We start from the raw sequence: 18,135 nt of genomic DNA, 5'->3' as shown, positions 1-18,135 counted from the left end.
CTGGTCTGCCTAGGGTGGCAAAAGCCCTCAACGGTCCTTGCCGTTGGAAAACCTAGCTAAGGCACAAGATACTAGGAAGTCTAATGGGATGGAGCCAGAATAACTGGGGAAGAGATGCCCAAGGAACATAAAGAGAGGTTCGTTCCACCAGCTTCCTCACAATTTGTTACAGACCTAAAGGCCCATGCAAGGCAACACCAACCAAAGGCCTCCCTCGTAGGAGGGCAGACAGCACATACATGCAAGACACAAGAAGCCAGTGATCCAAGCGCCTTGCTCCTACCTTGGTCGTCGAAAGCGTGGGTGAGCTCGTGCCCCATCACGACACCAATGCCTCCAAAGTTAAGGGCCCTCAAGGGAAGAAACAAAGAGGAAGCAAGAGGTTATGACCCTAGAAAGCCACCTTTGGTACCCAGTTGATGAGAGGTAATGTGAGCTCATGTCTGAAATAACATTAAGGCAACTTTGGACACAGCATCAAAGGGGTTAGGCGTCTTGCATCACACATTGTGTAGCACAGGACTGGGGAATATATGACTTGACTGATGCTGCTGGGACTGTCTATTCCCATCAAAAACGGGCAACTGGCTGTTGTGGGTAGCCCTAATGGGTGCTGGTGACTAAATATAATATCTGGAGTGCCACAACTTCCCCATGCTTTATGTAACAAACATTTCTTCGGCTCCCCACTCCCTTTTATTAAATATGGATCACCAAATATAGAGCCTCTCTTTCTTTTTCAAGTTGCGCAATGGCGTTATTTCACACTATAAATAGATGCAAAATAGTGGAAGAAAGCCTGAAATTAAAGCCTTTCCTTTCCCCTTCCGGGAACGAGCACTGGCTAACTATAGGTCAATTATGGTGCAATTAAGTAATACTGGGTCCCCTCTGATCAGGAAGCAATTACTGGGGCAGGAACCACAAGCAAGAGATTTCTAGTGGGAGGCGTCAGATGGACTGGCACTGCAACTCCGCTGCAAGTCTGTGTGTATGTGTGTGTGTGTGCCAGAAATAGCCACACACAGGAAGCCCACCATCATGTGCCCTTCTTGGTACAGATCTGATTCCCCTCCCTGCAAGCTAGGCAGCTGCAGAGCAGAGAGGTCAAGTCTGAGCATGCCCAGCACACCACCACATCCTCCCCAGCCCCCCCCCCCCGGCAAGCTTTCTTTTCCTACCAAACAATCAAAAGACCCAGACATACTTGGGGTGGTTGTGAGCGTAGAAAGGAGCCTGCAGAATTCCTGCAGGAAAGACAATGCCGTTCTTGGTGGGCAGGTAGTAAGCATTGACTGTCTGAGGGGTCATGCTCCACCTGGAGAAGGAACAACAACAATAATTGGTTGGGAGGAGGCATTGTTTGTTCAGGACCACGCCTAGCAAATAAGACTGGAGGCTGGAAGACCCTAGAGAAGTGTTTCCCGACTTGGTGCCCTCCACTTGTTTTACACTACAGTTCCATTTTTTTAAAAAAATGTTTTTATTAAACAATTTCAACATAACAAATTGTCAAACCGTATAATCACAAACATAGTTTTCCCCCCTCCCCTCCCCCTAGGACTTCCCTCAGCTCCTCTCTCTGATTTCTCTGCATGTTATAAAATTGTACATATCCTTACCTTATCTATCTGTCATGTTATCAACCAATAAATTTGTGTATGTTTCTTCAAAACCTGCCAAGGAGTCCAGTTCATTTTGCTGCCATTTTAAATAATTTGTGAAAAGCTCCCATTCTTCCTTAAAGTCACAGTTGTCCTTGTCCCGCAGTTGTACACTACAGTTCCCACCAGCCACAACCAGCGTGGCCACGTTGCCCTAAAGAATGAGATTTAGGCCTCAACTGCACCATGCCTTTAAAGCACTATGATGTAGTTCCCAGGAATTGAGAGCTGTTAGGAGACCAGTGTCCCCCCTTGCAAAGTCTGGGAATCTGGGAAGAGGTTTTGACAGTTTCACCACTCCAGAAACAGTAGCTCTGTGACTCTCCGCACCCATAACACACTACAGTTCCCGGCATTCTTCAGGGGGGGCCCAGGGCTGTTGAAAGTGGTATGATACAGCGTTATAGTTCAGATGGGGCCTAAGAAATTGCAGAAATGACACGACAGCAGAGCTCTTTCTGGCCTATGCTGGTTGAAACTCCTTGCTTGAATGCCCTGTCCTGTGGAGAGGGAAAAACTCCCTTCATATGAAAAGCTAGCATGACAAGATGATGCTTAGCTTAGCTTCTCCCTGAGATGCTCGCTTTCCACATGCAGCGTGGGTGAGTTTGCTTGCTTTCGTGTGGGAAAGAATTCTTCGTGAAATCAGCCACCTTCAGTTGGATGTGATGCAATAAAAAAGGTTACAGTGGTGCCTCGCAAGACGAAAAGAATCCGTTCTGTGATTCTCTTCGTCTAGCGGTTTTTTCGTCTTGCGAAGCAAGCCCATTGACAGATTAGCGGATTAGCGCTATTAGCGGCTATTAGCAGCTTTTAGCGGCTTATCAGTTTATCAGATCAGCTGATAAGCGGCTTAGAAAAGGGGGGGAAGGAAAAAAAACCCGCAGGAACTCGCAAGACATTTTCGTCTTGCGAAGCAAGCCCATAGGAGATTCGTTTTGCCAAGCACCTCCAAAACGGAAAACTCTTTTGTCTAGCGAGTTTTCCGTCTTGCGAGGCATTCGTCTTGCAGGGCACCACTGTATTTGATTGTGTGTGGATTTGAATTTTCTGGAAGTTTCGGCTTCATCCTGACCGACCCTCCACGCCGTTCTCCTGTTCGAATTAAAACATGACCCTAAACTCAATCAATGTAAAACCAGGTCATTCCCATCTCCACCCCCCACCCTGTTTGCCTGTATTGAGGTCCAGTTCCTAGGCTGCAATCCTGACCGTGCCTACTCAGAAGTAAGCCACCTTGAAATTATTGAGAATTACTCCCAGGTAAACGGGATTTAGGGTTACCACCCTAGTTATGTAAGTCTAAGGTGTTCTAAGATATTGTCAGAAGCAATCATTCTGGAACAGGATCAGCCCCAAGGTGATCTGAGTGTGGACCTTCCCCTCTCTGTGACACTCTTTGTCAGGCTTGACACCAGTGACGCCATCTTGGGAGAGCTGGAGAAATTTAAAATGGCAGCAAGTGGGTGCCCAGTGCCACTGCCAGGCAAGCCTGCTGCCGGGGGGCTGAACAATGAAGCACACTTTGCCATAGGCCTCCTCAAATCTTCCCTATGCTCCACTGAGCTCTGACCCCCCCTTCTGCCATCTCTCAATGAATGAGAAGGGCAAGAAATGTATGGAGAGAAACCTTACTGGTCCCGGTTGGGTGGCTTCCTCAGCTGGTCTGCCATGAACCTGGCCGAGAAGTTGTAGAAGTTCAACATGTTCTGAAAGAAGGAGTCTTCTGAGACTTCGTACTAGAGAGAAGAGCAGAAAGGAGATGTCATAGACTTGCTGGACAAAGAGGAATGGTGGGAGGCACCAGCTGGCGAACCCCCCAAGGGAAGAAGGCTCAGAGCCCAGGGAGTGATGGTGGGTCGATGATGAGCGGTCCCAGGGAGCAGACTGGGAAGAAGATGTGTCAGAAGCTTAAGAGGTAACAGGGCTTAGTGAGCAGGAGGAGCTTGCGCCAGAGAGAAGCAGAAGCAGGAGAGGAGGAAGGCCAAGAGGCAGAGATGAGTCTGACTGGTGAAGAAGCCAGGGTGTCTCCCCTTCCTGCTGCGACAAGCTCCCGTGCCTCTGGTCTCCCAGAACCAGGAGAGGCATGAAGAGGGCGGAGCTGAGACAGGGACACTGGCGTAGTCTCAGATTGCTTGGGAAAGACCTGGGAGAGAAGGAGATTGAGGCAGCCATGGGAAGGTGAGGATCTTCAGCCTCCACAACTGCCCTATAGGGGCAAGACCTATCAAGAAGAGTTGCTTTGCTCCCTGGGCCTTTGAGAAGGGTGCAGAGTGGGATCAGCATGTAGTGTGATCTGGATAAGAGGGAGTCCTAAGGGCTGGAAACACAGGCCTGGAGGAGCACATTTGGCCCCCAGGCCCAAGGTTCCCCACCCCTGGGATAACACGATCAACTTAATTTTTATTACTAGAACCCAAAGACCCAATGGCTGGGGACAGATGAAAAATAATGGACAACGCAAGGGGTACAGATGCCACATGCCAGCTGCACTTGATGAGCTGCAGACAGTGGAATGCTCATGAATACCTGCCTCCTAATAATCATGAATGATAATGTTATGCTTGCACCCAGGTAGCGTCATATGGAGAGAAGCAGTCCTTGAGGTAATAATTATGTTTCCTAGGATTTTTTTATTTTATTTTTTGCAACTGGTGTAAGGTTTGAGAAGAGACTTGAGTAGGGGAGATAGTTGAGCACAAGAAGCTAAATCTGCTCGCGTGGCTCCCCTCCACAACTGTATGTAGAATGTAATCTACTGAGAGCAGTCAAGTACAACATTCCATGTTTTGCTAGGGTGGACATGCAATGTTCGGTCCAGCCAGTCAAAACTTCCTGTTCCTCCTGGCCTGGGGAATGCTTCCTTGCATGTGACTAGTAGATGGGCATGACCTTTCCAGACCTGGTAAAAGGCCAAGTCACACAGCTACCTTCTCTCTTTTCGACCTTCCTGTTTGTCCTGCCTGCTTTCTGCATCACCTGGACTGTACTGCTGGCTGCCAACCAGCAGCCCCCCATCTCCCACATGGGGTAAACCTGTTTGTACACATTTGTAACTTTAAGCCTAAAGTCTGCCTTCAGGGGTCACACTGTGCTCTGCCTGATCGTGAGTAAAACTACTTTTTGTTACTTATGAATAAGACTGTTGTGTCTTTTGAATGTTAGAATGATGTCAGAATGAAGTTAAGTGGTTTAAGAAGCAATGTTATAAAGGTGTATGTAAAAATGGATTGTTAACAGGTGAGAATCCAAAGTTATAATATATTATGTTAAAGGACTAAGATAAAAACAAAGAGGGAAAGAAATTGCTGAATTAACTAACTGAATTGGAATACAAAAAAGGGAGGCATGAGGAGGTCAGGGAAACAAGGAAATGAATGTAAGGTATGGAAAGACTGATGTATTTTTTTAAGTGTTTTTTTATCTTTTTTGTATTTTGTATTTTTTCTTTTATTTTTATTTCTGTCTTTCTTTTTCTTCTTTTTTAATTCATGTAATTCTTTTCTTTGAAACCTTAATAAATATCATTAAAAAAAGACTATTGTGCCTTTATTCCTTTAGGAGGGATTCAAAGGGGTCTTACCAGGAATATTAGAACATATCTCAATCAGCCAGATTGAATTGTTTATTGTCTTAAGAAACTCACATGAGTTTGCAACCAGCTTTCTGCTGCGTAAGAAGGGGAATGCACTCTGCCAAGTGAAGACACTTGCTAGCGAAAGTTAGGAAGGATATTAATAAACAATATATCCTCTCCTGCCACCCTCAGCATTTCCACACTGTATTTTCCCATTATTCTTTCCAAAGAACAGAAGGCCATTGAAGTGAAACTTTGGGGACCTCTGCTGGCATGCAGCAAGTTAACAGATACCCAGAGCATGATGCACTAAGTGGGTGGGATAATGCAGACATCTGGCCAATGCCTATCAGAGCAGCCAGGCAGGTGTTCAAGAAATAGACAAGGCTGAGAAAACCCACACTTCTTTTGAGATTAAACTGCCCACCAGGAGGCTGCTTAGCTGCAGAGGGCCTTCTCGCTAGTGGCACCCGCCCTGTGGAACTCCCTCCCACCAGATGTCAAAGAGAAGAACAACTACCAGACTTTTAGAAGACTTCTGAAAGCAGCCCAGTTTAGGGAAGCTTTTAACGTTTAACAGATTATTGTATTTTAATATTTTGTTGGAAGCCGCCCAGAGTGCTGGGGAAACCCAGCCAGACGGGCGGGGTATAAGTAAATTATTATTATTATTATTATTATTATTATTATTATTATTATTATTATAAATGTTGTCACCGTATATTTTCTGGAATTGGAAATGGTCATTAGTCTGATGTGTCAGTGACCAACCTGCAGCAACCTTTTGCTCTTAAACAGTTCAAAATCCACCAGAAAAAGGAGTCCTGAGTCCTCTGTGGACAATCCAGTATTGCCTCTCAGCCTATTGGCTAATATCAAGTGTAATGTTTGATATCTGATAAGTTCTCTATTTGAACTTATTTGAACTCCATTAAATGGGTTTTTGGAAATGGGAGATGGAAGAGGACTTCATGCATTGACCTGGTGTGGCAGTATCTCCAGGACTGCTGCATCTCTCCTGTAGGGGAGATTATTTCTGTTTCAAAAAACAGATGATAAATAATGGAAACCTTGGAATAGTCCTCTTTAGAATTCTAGGTCGCCTTTTTGTGTGTGTATCATCTTCTAACATTAGAACTTGGTGACATCCAATGAATGTTGGAAGATTCAGGATAGAAAAAAGGAAGGCATGGTTAAATTATGGATCTCACTCATGCAGAATGGCCACTAACTTGGATGTAATTAATTACTATACCACCCTTCTTCACAGGCCCCAAGGCCTGCAGGTATAGGGTGGTATACAAATTGAATAAATCATCATCATCATCATCATCTCAGGGAGGTTCGCAGAATAAAATACAAGGCAAAAACACAAGCAACTAGTTAAAACAAAGCAATACCCCCACTTCTCACAAACACATCTTAAAGCCTGTAGAATATTACTCTTACCCCATCATAGACATCATCCAACTCCTTGTCATCAAGGATGAACTCCGGGAAGCCGATCATGTCGTAAATGGAGTCAGCCTGCAGAGAAAGGAAAGCATGGGCAGCCGAGGCTTGCAGGCTGCACAACTGCAATAAAAGGTTGGGGCGAGGAGGGGGGAACAGGCTGTGCAGGTCACGCCACATGCAGCTGGTAAAATCTGCAGGCGCCACCTCCCAATGGCTGGCAAACATGGAACCTCCATGCTCAGAGGTAGTCTATCTTCAAACAGCAAGAGGAGACACAACCAGGGATAGCCATTGCTTTCATGCTCTACTTGAGGCTTAGGCCCAACCATAGCTGTCAACGTTTCCCTTTTTTAAAGGGAAATTCCCTTATTCTGAATAGGATTCCTCGAAAGAAAAGGGAAAAGTTGACAGCTATGGGTCCAACCTATCAGAAGGACTGCATTCTCCCACCTGGACCTTCGCATATCTAAGTTATCATAATGTAAAATGCACAGTCATAAGGAATAGAAACTTCCTTTAAAAATTAAGGCCATGATTGTCAGGAATTGGCAGCAAAATAAATATATGGGGCACCTTCTCTTTAGCGGCTTGTTTCGTCTTCTCGTCCATCCAGTCAAGATGGTCCAGCGATTCCTCGAAAGCAGTGCGTATCTCAGCAATCATGTCCTCTGCCTGAAGGAAAAGACATAAGAAGTCTATGGAAGGGCATCAGTGTGTTCCCCTTCACTCATCTCATCTCCAGCATGTCATCACCAGAATACCATCTCATTCACTATACACCCAATGAATCACTGTGCTCTGCAGGAGAGGACATCCTGCAAATACCAGCCTATTGGGAAGTTGTTCTGTACCATAGGTAGCCTTGCCTAAACATGAAAGCGGTTAGCAGCCGCTGAAAACAATGCCATGAAGGTGTCTGCATAATATCAATAGGCAGGGAGTTCCAGAGAGTTGGTGCTGGGATAGCTCTCTCAGTGGAGCACGAGACTCTTAATCTCAAGGTTGTCAATTCAAGCCTCACGTTGGGTAGATGACCCTCGGGGTCCCTTCCAACTCTACAGTTCTATTGATTCTATAAATGACTGATTCCTTGCAGGTTAAATGTTGTTCCGCGATTGTTTCTGCATGTAAGTTCCATCCTTCCTGAGAAGGATGAGCAGAGCAGCTATAAATGGTTTCAGGTTGAGTGACAGGCTGGCAGGAAGCTGCTTAACCCTCCCCTTCCCGGCTGCGGCTACTGCTTCCTGTCCCCAGCTGCTTTGCTCCCAGGGAAGAAAAATATGTAGGGGCCACATACAGCACACGGACAGGAGAATTTGTCATCACGGGGTATTGTTAAAGGTGGGACATACAGAGGACAGCTTGCCTGGGGATACTCACAATCTCCTTGCTGTGCCGGTCGAAGGTGGCTTTTACGAACAGAGCCCCCAGGGCAAAGCCCAAAGTGTCATCAGTGTTGGAGATGCAAGTTTGCCAGCGGGGTGTGCAGGACTCCAGAGAAACGAGAGAGAACGAGACGTAAGTGGGACAGCCCATGTGGTGTTGTGGTTAAGAGTCTTGTACCTCTTCACCTTAGGGGTGCGGGTGGCGCTGTGGGTTAAACCACAGTGTCTAGGACTTGCCGATTAGAAGGTCGGCGGTTTGAATCCCCACAACGGGGCGAGCTCCTGTTGCTCAGTTCCTGCTCCTGCTAACCTAGCAGTTCGAAAGCACGTCAAAGTGCAAGTAGATAAATAGGTACCACTCCAGCGGGAAGGTAAACGGCATTTCTATGCGCTGCTCTGGTCCACCAGAAGCGGTGTAGTCATGCTGGCCACATGACCCGGAAGCTGTACGCCGGCTCCCTCGGTCAATAAAGCGAGATGAGCACCACAACCCCAGAGTCGGTCATGACTGGACCTAATGGTCAGGGGTCCCTTTACCTTTACCTCTTCACCTAATCTACCTCACAGGGTTGTTGGAAGCACAGATTGGGGAGAGAGAGAAGAAACATGCACAATACTCTTAAATATCCTTAGAGGCAGGATATTAATGTAGTAATAATAAATAAGTAAGGGGGAGCAGAGCTGGGCGCGTGTGTTGCTCTGTAAAGACACTGGTTGGCTGAGGATCCTGCCCCAACAAACAACAGGCCTCCCCCAAAACAAACAGCTGGTCAGGTGGGCTGCAGCTGGTTCTCAGACTACCTAACCAGGAGGCCTGGGGTGCCGACAGCTCCAGAGGCCTACAAATCAAATCAATCATTAGATGCAGCCCCAAAGGAAGATTCGCTTACCTTCTTGGTACCATACAGGGTCTCCAAAAGCTTCTCCTGGGCTGCCTCAAACCGCTGATCCAGGCTGGAAGCTGTCTTCTGAACCAGGTTCCAGATCATGTAATTGTTCAGGACACTCAAAGAAGGAAAAGAAAGAGAAGAGGACCCAGCTGAGACCCAGGATTGGTGGCCAATGGGCTGGAGTGCTCCCTACCCTCTGCAAAGCTCAGACACTCTCCTCCCAGCTGCTTATTTATGGGAAGGCACGGCTGTAGGCTTAGTTCCTACTTTGGCTGGGCACCTGCATGCCTCAAACCCAAGTGCCACCTGCACCAGGCTGAGGAAAGTTGGAAGAAAGATACCTGCATAGCAGAGGGGTTGTACTTGGATGACCCTCGCGGTCCCTTCCAGCTCTACAATCCTATGGTTCAAAAGCTCCAGATTTTTATATAATCTGAAAGGCTACACTAGGCTGACAGGGTGATGATCGGAAAGACTTGAGCAAAAAACCTGCTTCCACAAAAGATCGGACTTTTGCGATAAGGAAAGTGATGGGAGAATGCACTGGGAAATGTGGGCTAACACTTGCTTTGATGCATCGTCATCTAACCTTCATTCAAGCAAATGATCAAAAAAATGAATGCTCACTAAATAGCCAGTGTTGCCTAATCTCCCTGCAAACCAATCAGGATGAGTGCTCAGTAAAGAAGTCATCTGGGAGCATTTATTGTGCTTTCTCACATTGCCTGCTTGCATGAGGGGTACTGAAGGGGAAGGGGGGGAACAAGACAGGAATGCAAAACAATATTTTCTATACTGCCCTCAATCCAAAGATCACAGGGTAGTTTACAATATAAAAACGCAAAAATGCAAAGCTTAGTAACAAAAACAATATCCACCCCCACCCTCAGTTTAGAAGGCCATAGGTTGTTTAATTAGCCCAAGGCCTGGGAGAAGAGGAATGATCTTGCCTGGTGCCTAAAGGTATGTAAAGAGGGTGCCAAGCAAGCCTCCCTGGGGAAAGAATTCCACAAGTGGGGAGCCACTGCAGAAAAAGCCCTGTTCTCATGTTGCTACCCTCCATACTTCTTTGGTAGGAGGCACACACAGAAGGGCCTCAGGTGATGGTCACAGGGTCCAGGTTGGCTGATATGGGGAGAAGTGGTCCTTGAGGTAATAATTATGCTTTCTAGGGTTGTTGTTGTTGTTTGCAAATAGCATAAAGTTTGAGAAGGGACCTGTGTAGGGGAGATGGAGCCAGTGTGGTGTAGTGGTTAAGAGCGGTAGTCTCGTAATCTGGGAAACCGGGTTCGAGTCTCTGCTCCTCCACATGCAGCTGCTGGGTGACCTTGGGCCAGTCACACTTCTGTGAAGTCTCTCAGCCTCACTCACCTCACAGAGTGTTTGTTGTGGGGGAGGAAGGGAAAGGAGATTGTTAGCCGCTTTGAGACTCCTTAAGGGGAGCGAAAGGCGGGATATCAAGTCCAAACTCTTCTTCTTCTTCTTCTACAAGGAGCTAAATCTACTTGCATGGCTCCCCTCCACACTCATTGCAAATTCCTTTTTGAGCTGCTTTTTCCTTCCCAAAGAGATGACACATAATAGCACTCTGCGTAGAATGAAACAGAGCGTATGTTGATGTTTAGTAAAAGCTGGGTTGCCGTGGGATAAGGGCACACCACTGTGTAGAGCGCCAAAACACACTTGCATCGTGCCTATGTGGGCAGGCATTGTAAACAGCCATGACGAATGCCCCATTAGCTGCAAACCTTGCCTACGATCTAATCTGGTTTCTGAGCCTTCGCTAGTAAACACTCACAGAGCTGTGAGCTTTGCCACATTCTAAAAGAATCCGCTGTGTCAGAGGCACCAGAGGCTGATTCAGCCAAAACCAAAGCATACCAAGGATGCTGAAATCTGTGGCCTCCACTTGTTGTCAGACTACAACTCCCATCATCTGTGACCACTGGCCATTCTGTGGTATACAATCAGATCAAAATAAAGGTCAAAGTAAAAGTGCAGGTAAGCCCTTAATTGCTGTTCTATGGTTCAACCTGACTTGTCAAATGGAGGTTGCTGTTTTCGGATTTTCTGGTAGAATTCCATTGTGGTGCTTTATTCTTTTAAATTGTACACCTGCCCTGGGAACCTATGACACGGGGCTGCTCGAACATATTCTAAATCAATCTCACAGCAGCACAATATTCTGCACCCAGCATTACAGGCAGAGAATATATCTGAGAAGAAGGCCACTGAGCCAAGCTGTAAGAGCAGATTGTGTCCAGGCCTTCTGGGCACGAGGAAACACACAAATGAGCACACACACACACACACACACACGCACACACACACACACACACACACACACACAGAGGCATTGTGTTCCTGCTGCATCCCCACCTCCTGGTACCTTTTGTCGGTGTTATTGATAAGCTGGGACACCTGCTGCAAATATTCCTTGCCATAAACCACCACAGGCTCAGCCTCGGTTAGCTCTAGTGGTGAGAGGAAGTAGGAGATGAAGTCTAGCCAGTCAATGGCAGGGGCAAGAACCTGCAGAAAGCAAGAAGAAACCTAAAGCTTAGAAATAAATTTAGCTTTAAGCGAAAAGGAACTGGCGAGACTGCCTGGTTGGCCACACCCTCCGACCAGTTTTTCGCTCTCATGCTGCAGATGCTGGAAACTCATGCCTTGTGATTTATATTCCAAAAAGCAGAGGAGGCTGGAGATGCAGCTGCATAACTACTGAATTTTGTATTTTAAAAACATCTGGCGGGGGCTCAGTCATCTGTAACCCAGCTGACCATAGTGCATAGCAGAGCAATGTGACCTGTCCATCTTAAGTTACGTCACATCTGCAGCATACATTCTTCTTTTTTTATGAAATAATTTTTTATTTGATTTTCAAAAATATAAACATACAACAAAACCAGTTCTGAATCCAAATATCGAGATTACTCTGAATCTCCTGACTTTCCCCCCATCCCTTCCATGGGCCCTATTAATCCTGTTTTTAACTGCATATCACTACTTCTCCAGTTTTTTTTAATCTTCCTAAGTTATTCATACATACTGTTACATTACAAGCGTATTTAAAATCCTGCCAGTGTTTTAACCTGTTTACAATAATCTTGTATATACATTATAAACTTTTCCCATTCTTTTTTAAAGATCTCGTCTTCTTGATTCCCAGTTAATTTTGCCAAGTTGTCTATCAACTTGGTTTGCCATTCTTCTCTGGTCGGGGTTGTCCCTTCTTTCCATCTCTGGGCTAGCAATGTTCATGCAGCTGTTGTCGCGTACATGAACAGTTTTTTCTGGTCCTTTGGGATCTCAGTACCTATGCATCTGCAGCATACATTCAAAACACATCGCTCACCCTAAAGAATCCTGGGAACTGTAGTTTGCTACGGGTGATGGGAACTGTAGCCCTGTGAGGGCGTAAGCGACAGTTCCCAGGATTCTTTAGGAGAAGGCCTTGAATGTTAAAAGTGGTACAAATGTGCTTTAAATGCACAGTGTGGATGCAACAAACTTTGCAACTTCACCGAGCCCCCTCCTTGGCACACATCCCCTTCCAGTTTTGCCCCAAACCCCGGCTAATGTTCTGCAGGACTCAAAAGCTTGCTCCCTATGGTTTGCTGCCATATGCCCGATTGCAAACGTGATTATTTGGGTGGTGGCAGAAATGAACTCTGCACGTGCCTGATTTCCTTCACATTAGTCCTGTATATGTCCTGGCAATCGGCTCCAGCACCAAAGACAAGTTCTGGGGCCACGTCCTGAGCAACATGCTGGGAGCGTGAGTGAGCAGTAAGTGATTTCTCTTCCTTGCCTCAGTTTACAGCCCTGTCCTGAGGCAGCCCCCCCCCCGCCCCCCATAGCAAGGGACCAGTTTGTTGGCTCCTGGTTCCTTTCCCCCAGGGACCAAATCCAGCTCTATTCACTACAGGCCAAAGCCTGGACTTCCCAGAAGTGACACTTCTACAATCAGATTTTATTTGTCTCTCTCTCTCTCTCCATGTTGCCATGGCAAATAGTTGCTTGGCAACCAATGAGTGATGAAGAAGGTTGGCTTCCCCGTTTCACTGGGAGGTCCAAGGGATGGGAGGGGGACAAGAAGAACAAAGAGGAGCAGAGGAACAGAATACAGAGCTGAGGGGGGAGAGAGAGAGAGGCCAGGGTAGGGGAGTTAAACATTGTGCCCAATGGGGTGGGAATGCCAGAAGCCAGTGGACAGAGGTGCAAAAACAAGGGGTTGTTTTTTTGGGGGGGGGATGTGGAGTTTCACAAGCTAAGCCAGCCTTGTGAATGGCCCAACCCTTGTCTTAAAAGAGCTTGCAATGCTTACAGCAACCTTCCGAGGCGAGTCACTATTATTTGTTTATTCATTATTTCTTTATCGCACATATATTCCTCCATGGAGCTCAAGGTGGCTTACGTGGTCCTCACCACTCCTCATTGAATCCCCGCAACAACCCTGCGAGGTAGATTAGGTGGAGAGGCAGCAACTGGCCCAGCAGCACCCAGGGAGCTTCATGTAGCCAAGCGGTGGGGTTCAAACCCTGGTCTCCCAAATCCTAGTCCGACACTCTAACCACAACGCCACCATTTGGTTGAGAGGACCTTGCCTTAGTGAACTAGTGGCAGAGACAAAATTCAAGCTGGGATCTTCCTGATTCATGCTTCAGTTCCCTAGCTAGTACATAAAAATCTAAGAAGATCCTGGATGCTGGATCAGGTCAGACCTAGCAGATCTTTCTATTATTTCAGGTGCCTCTGAAACCCCCACAAGCAGGAAGTGAGAGCCAGTTGCTGCCTCTCAGTCTAATCTAACCTGTTGCGATGATGAACTGGAAATGGGGAGGACTGCTTGAGGAAAGGTGAGAGATATGAATGTTGTCGTGGACCTGGGAGAGCCCAGGACTCAAATCCTCACTCAGCCATGAAGTTCACTGGGTGATCTTGGGCCAGTCACTCCTCCTCAGCTTAACCTACCTCACAGGGTTGTTGGGGAGATTAAATGAGGATGGGGAGAACCATGTACGCCAGGTGGAGCTCCTTGGGTAAAAAGGTGGGATAGAAACAGATAAATAAATGCAACATTTCTGTTGCATTTTTGCTGCAATGGGCCTTTTGGGAAGCAGTGATCCCCAAGGGGGGTGGGTGGGGAGGATGAACTGTGTACAGTACTCAGTGAAATATTTGCAATAGCACAAGGATCAGCACAGGTGCAATGGGACTTTGCTCCCTGCTCCTCCCTCTGTGTGTGCCCGGACTGACTCCAACTACAAAAGCTGAGCCTGTTGAACAGACTCTTGGGCTGGAGTATTGTTTAGGGTTTTCATAGATAGAATCATAGAATCATAGAATCATAGAGCTGGAAGAGACCACAAGGGCCATCGAGTCCAACCCCCTGCCAAGCAGGAAACACCATCAGAGCACTCCTGACATATGGTTGTCAAGCCTCTGCTTAAAGACCTCCAAAGAAGGAGACCCCACCATACTCCTTGGCAGCAAATTCCACTGTCGAACAGCTCTTACTGTCAGGAAGTTCTTCCTAATGTTTAGGTGGAATCTTCTTTCTTGTAGTTTGAATCCATTGCTCCGTGTCCGCTCCTCTGGAGCAGCAGAAAACAACCTTTCTCCCTCCTCTATGTGACATCCTTTTATATATTTGAACATGGCTATCATATCACCCCTTAACCTCCTCTTCTCCAGGCTAATCATGCCCAGCTCCCTTAGCCGTTCCTCATAAGGCATCGTTTCCAGGCCTTTGGCCATTTTGGTTGCCCTCCTCTGGACATGTTCCAGTTTGTCAGTGTCCTTCTTGAACTGTGGTGCCCAGAACTGGACACAGTACTCCAGGCGAGGTCTGACCAGAGCAGAATACAGTGGCACTATTACTTCCCTTGATCTAGATGCTATACTCCTATTTTTGTTGTTGCTGTTACTGATATTAATTGTTTGTATCTTTGTTTTAAGAGATTATTATGTGGAAATTGTTTGATTTTGTGTGTGTGTGTGCATGCGCTTGCTTGACGATGTGTTCCATTTACTGCTGACGACTGCTTTTGCAATTATGTAAATTGTTTCATGTTTGTTGAAAACCGCCTTGACCATGCAAAGACGGTGTGCAAATGAAACGACGATGACGCGCCATCCCCAAATTTGCCCCAGAGGACTGAGGGAGCCTCCGGGACAGAAACAGAGGGTGTACGAGGGGAGGAAAGGGGGAGATTGCCCCATGGCTGCAAGGAGGAACACTGTGCGCTGGTGTGCTTACGTCGAACACAACCCTCTTGCCTCCAGGAGCAGAACTGCATCTGAGGAGTGCCCGGAGGCCAGCCTCAGCATCACAGCTGCAACTCTGGGCTCATTGGGATGCCGATCAGCTAGCCAGGCTCCTGGGCGTGACGTTCACAGCGGCTGAATAGCAGCACGGAGATGGAATCCTAATGAAGGGTCTGATGACGGCTTTGGCTGCCGCCTGTGCAGTGAGGTCTTTGCTTATGCAACAAAAGCTGGTTCTCTGTTAAGGAGGCTGCAGGAAACCAGGATGAGGGAGAAGGAGGAAGGTGGGAGAAGAGGGTGCTACTGCAAGGAAAGGAGAGAGGAAAAGCTGGTTGGCTGGGGACCTTTGAAGGCACTGCTATATGCCCCTCTATCTGCCCCTATATGTCTGGGGAACCTCCCAAAGCACCTGCACAACACAACTGCAGCCTCCAAAAATCACAGAGAAGGGACCTTAGAGGCTCTCAAACCCAACCCTCCTTGCTGAGGCAGGAGACCCACTGCTGCAGCATCCCTGAGAGGTGGTCATCCAGCCTCTGCCCACAAGCCTCAGCTGGCGGAATGCTTACTAACAGGGTGGATGATGCCCTTGCTAGGGTTTTTATCTATCAGAGCTGCTCCAGGGGAGGGCACTATGTTTTATGAGTGTCTGAGAGAGCGTGAGAAAGGAAGTCTGTCTTATCTCTTCCTTCTGAGTACTGTTGGAAGTTGGTTTTACTTCTGTATGTACTGGGGTTCAGAGAGCACAGGTGTACTGATGGAGTCTGATGTATATAAGACTGTAAATAAAGTAGTTTAGAACTACGACTGAGTCTTTCTTCTGCTATGATATACCAGAAGACTGGCGTGCTCTTTTCAGGAGAGAAGGGTTGCTTATTACCGGTCTCTCAGGACTGAGGGAGATTTACAGCCAGAGAGGACCACTGGAGAGACGCTCTAAAGACTTGGGAAGTTGGCAGCCTTCCCAGGGCATTTTTCCAACAGCCCTTTGGGACTGGCAGGGCAGGGGGCTGTTGAACTACAACTCCCAGCAGCCCTGGTTGCTGGCCACGCCTCCAGCAACAGTGCCTGGAAGGCCACAGGCTAGCCATCACTGGCCCAAGGAATGGCCCCACCTCTCTCTGCTCAAATTACGCAAGATGTCCCTGGTTGCCAAAGAACCCCATTTAGAGTCAGGACCAAACCAAGAGACTGAACAAGACCCCTCCCTGCCAGCTCCGCTCCTCCCCAGGGCCTTATCCAGGCAGGTCCCACCTGCAGCCCGGCGATGTTCAGCTTGTGGTAAATTTTCTCGTCGTCCCGCCGCTCGTCTTGGGGGACGGTGAGGTTGGCCAGCTCGGTCTCCAGGTCCAGCACCCGCTGCATCTGCTCTTCCGTCGAAGCTCTGGCCCCCCCCAGCAGCATCCCCAGCTCCACCATGTAGTCCAGGTAAGCAGCCAGCACCTGCCAGAGAGGGTGCAAAGCACCTGGGTGATTCCAGGAAATTTCACCAGCCAAGGAGAACAAAAGGCGACAGCAGCAACAGGCCACCTTTCCTCCCCACTCAGCTCTTATCTTATCCAGCACCTTTTTCAAACTATGGGAGTTAAGGTGCTTTAGGCTGGGCTGCCACTGTCTCCCCCAACCTAATTGCTATTATTTATGAATCTCTTCACACGAAGCATCCCTAAGCAATCCCACAATGCAATGAAAACAACTGCACATATTAAAAACAATGCAATCGGTTAATGTCTGGGATAAAAATCTCCACTTCAAAAACTTGTTCTCCTCCTTTCACCAGGATGAGGAATGATGGCACACCTCCAAAACTGAAATCTTTTAAAACTTAAATCTTTTGTTGTTTGGGACTGAAGTGTCAGGAGCTGTGGGGGGGGGGGTGGAATGAGGATCTATGCTGGTGCAGTGCAGGTGGCTAAAGAGATAGAGCTGTGAATGAGGAAGTCACCAGTTTGAATCTTGCCCGTGCCATGTGCTTGCCTGCCATGTGAGTTCAGGCAAACTGCTCCGAATCAGCAGCCCCCACCTCCCCCTCCACCAACACTGTCTTGTCTTGCAGGGCTGTTGTAAAAATTACTTCTGAATAACACAAGTCAAGCACTTTAAACACATGTGAAACGTTAATAAAATAATAACAATAATAATAATACTATAAAATTATTTTTGTTTCTGCACGTGGCTGCCTCCCATGGCTGCCTCCCGTGGTGAGCAGTGGTGAGAAGATGCTGCTTCTCAAAGCATCTTCTCTCTGCTGTGAAAACATCTGGGGGTGGGCAGGGGGGGCCTCCAGGCTGTCAGTGTTTGCAAAACGCTTTATTGCCCAACCCTTTCCAGAGGTCCTTGCAGGCTCCGCCAGTTGGATGATTGTCATGTCTGAAGTCGGTGCTTTGAAAGGGGTTTCTGAAGACCCTTGCAGGCAAAAAGAAAAGTCACCTGATGTCATTGTGACATCAGGTGTGATTGGCAGGTGGGCGGAGTTACCCACCTGTCACACTTGGCCCATGAGGGGTGAGGGAGACCCCTGGGATAGACCAAAGTGCTGTGCTGAGCTCCCCACAAGTTGTCCTGGCCTCTGCATCTGTTCCCTTTCTCTTCACACCTATCTTTTCAATTTCATTTACCTTGACATGTACAGAAATTAATAATAAAAATAATAATGATAATAATAATGCTACAGTTCAGTTTGAGCACAGAATCTCTGCCCCAACCAGAGGATCTAAGCAGTTTATATGCTTAAAGCAAGCTTCTAGCTTCTGGTAGCTGCTGAGACATGCTAGACGGCATTTATTTCTCTATTTAAAGTACCTGTTCTACCATCTTCCAATTTAGCCAAAAATTCACAAGGCTGCTTTGAGGTGACAAAAAAACTCACACCAAGCTCCCAGAACAACAAA

General features: G+C 47.3%; 1 protein-coding gene across 3 annotated transcripts in view; it reads right to left on the bottom strand.

Annotated features, from left to right (window-relative positions):
- Nucleotides 1-18,135, bottom strand: part of ECE2 (endothelin converting enzyme 2) — a 46,327-nt gene that overhangs the window by 6,428 nt on the left and 21,764 nt on the right. For all 3 annotated transcript variants that reach the window (XM_083504087.1, XM_083504086.1, XM_083504088.1), the window contains 9 exons: nt 16,499-16,687; nt 11,361-11,503; nt 8,972-9,086; nt 8,077-8,187; nt 7,270-7,368; nt 6,691-6,768; nt 3,300-3,403; nt 1,208-1,318; nt 284-351 (listed from right to left, as the gene is read on the bottom strand). In XM_083504087.1, coding sequence (XP_083360213.1) covers nt 284-351; nt 1,208-1,318; nt 3,300-3,403; nt 6,691-6,768; nt 7,270-7,368; nt 8,077-8,187; nt 8,972-9,086; nt 11,361-11,503; nt 16,499-16,687 — 1,018 coding nt within the window. The remainder of the gene's footprint in view (nt 1-283; nt 352-1,207; nt 1,319-3,299; nt 3,404-6,690; nt 6,769-7,269; nt 7,369-8,076; nt 8,188-8,971; nt 9,087-11,360; nt 11,504-16,498; nt 16,688-18,135) is intronic.

This window comes from Podarcis liolepis, assembly GCF_965112155.1.
Source record: "Podarcis liolepis genome assembly, chromosome: 5".
In the NCBI taxonomy this organism is placed as follows: Eukaryota; Metazoa; Chordata; class Lepidosauria; order Squamata; family Lacertidae; genus Podarcis; species Podarcis liolepis.
This window is presented reverse-complemented; position numbering and strand designations above follow the sequence as displayed.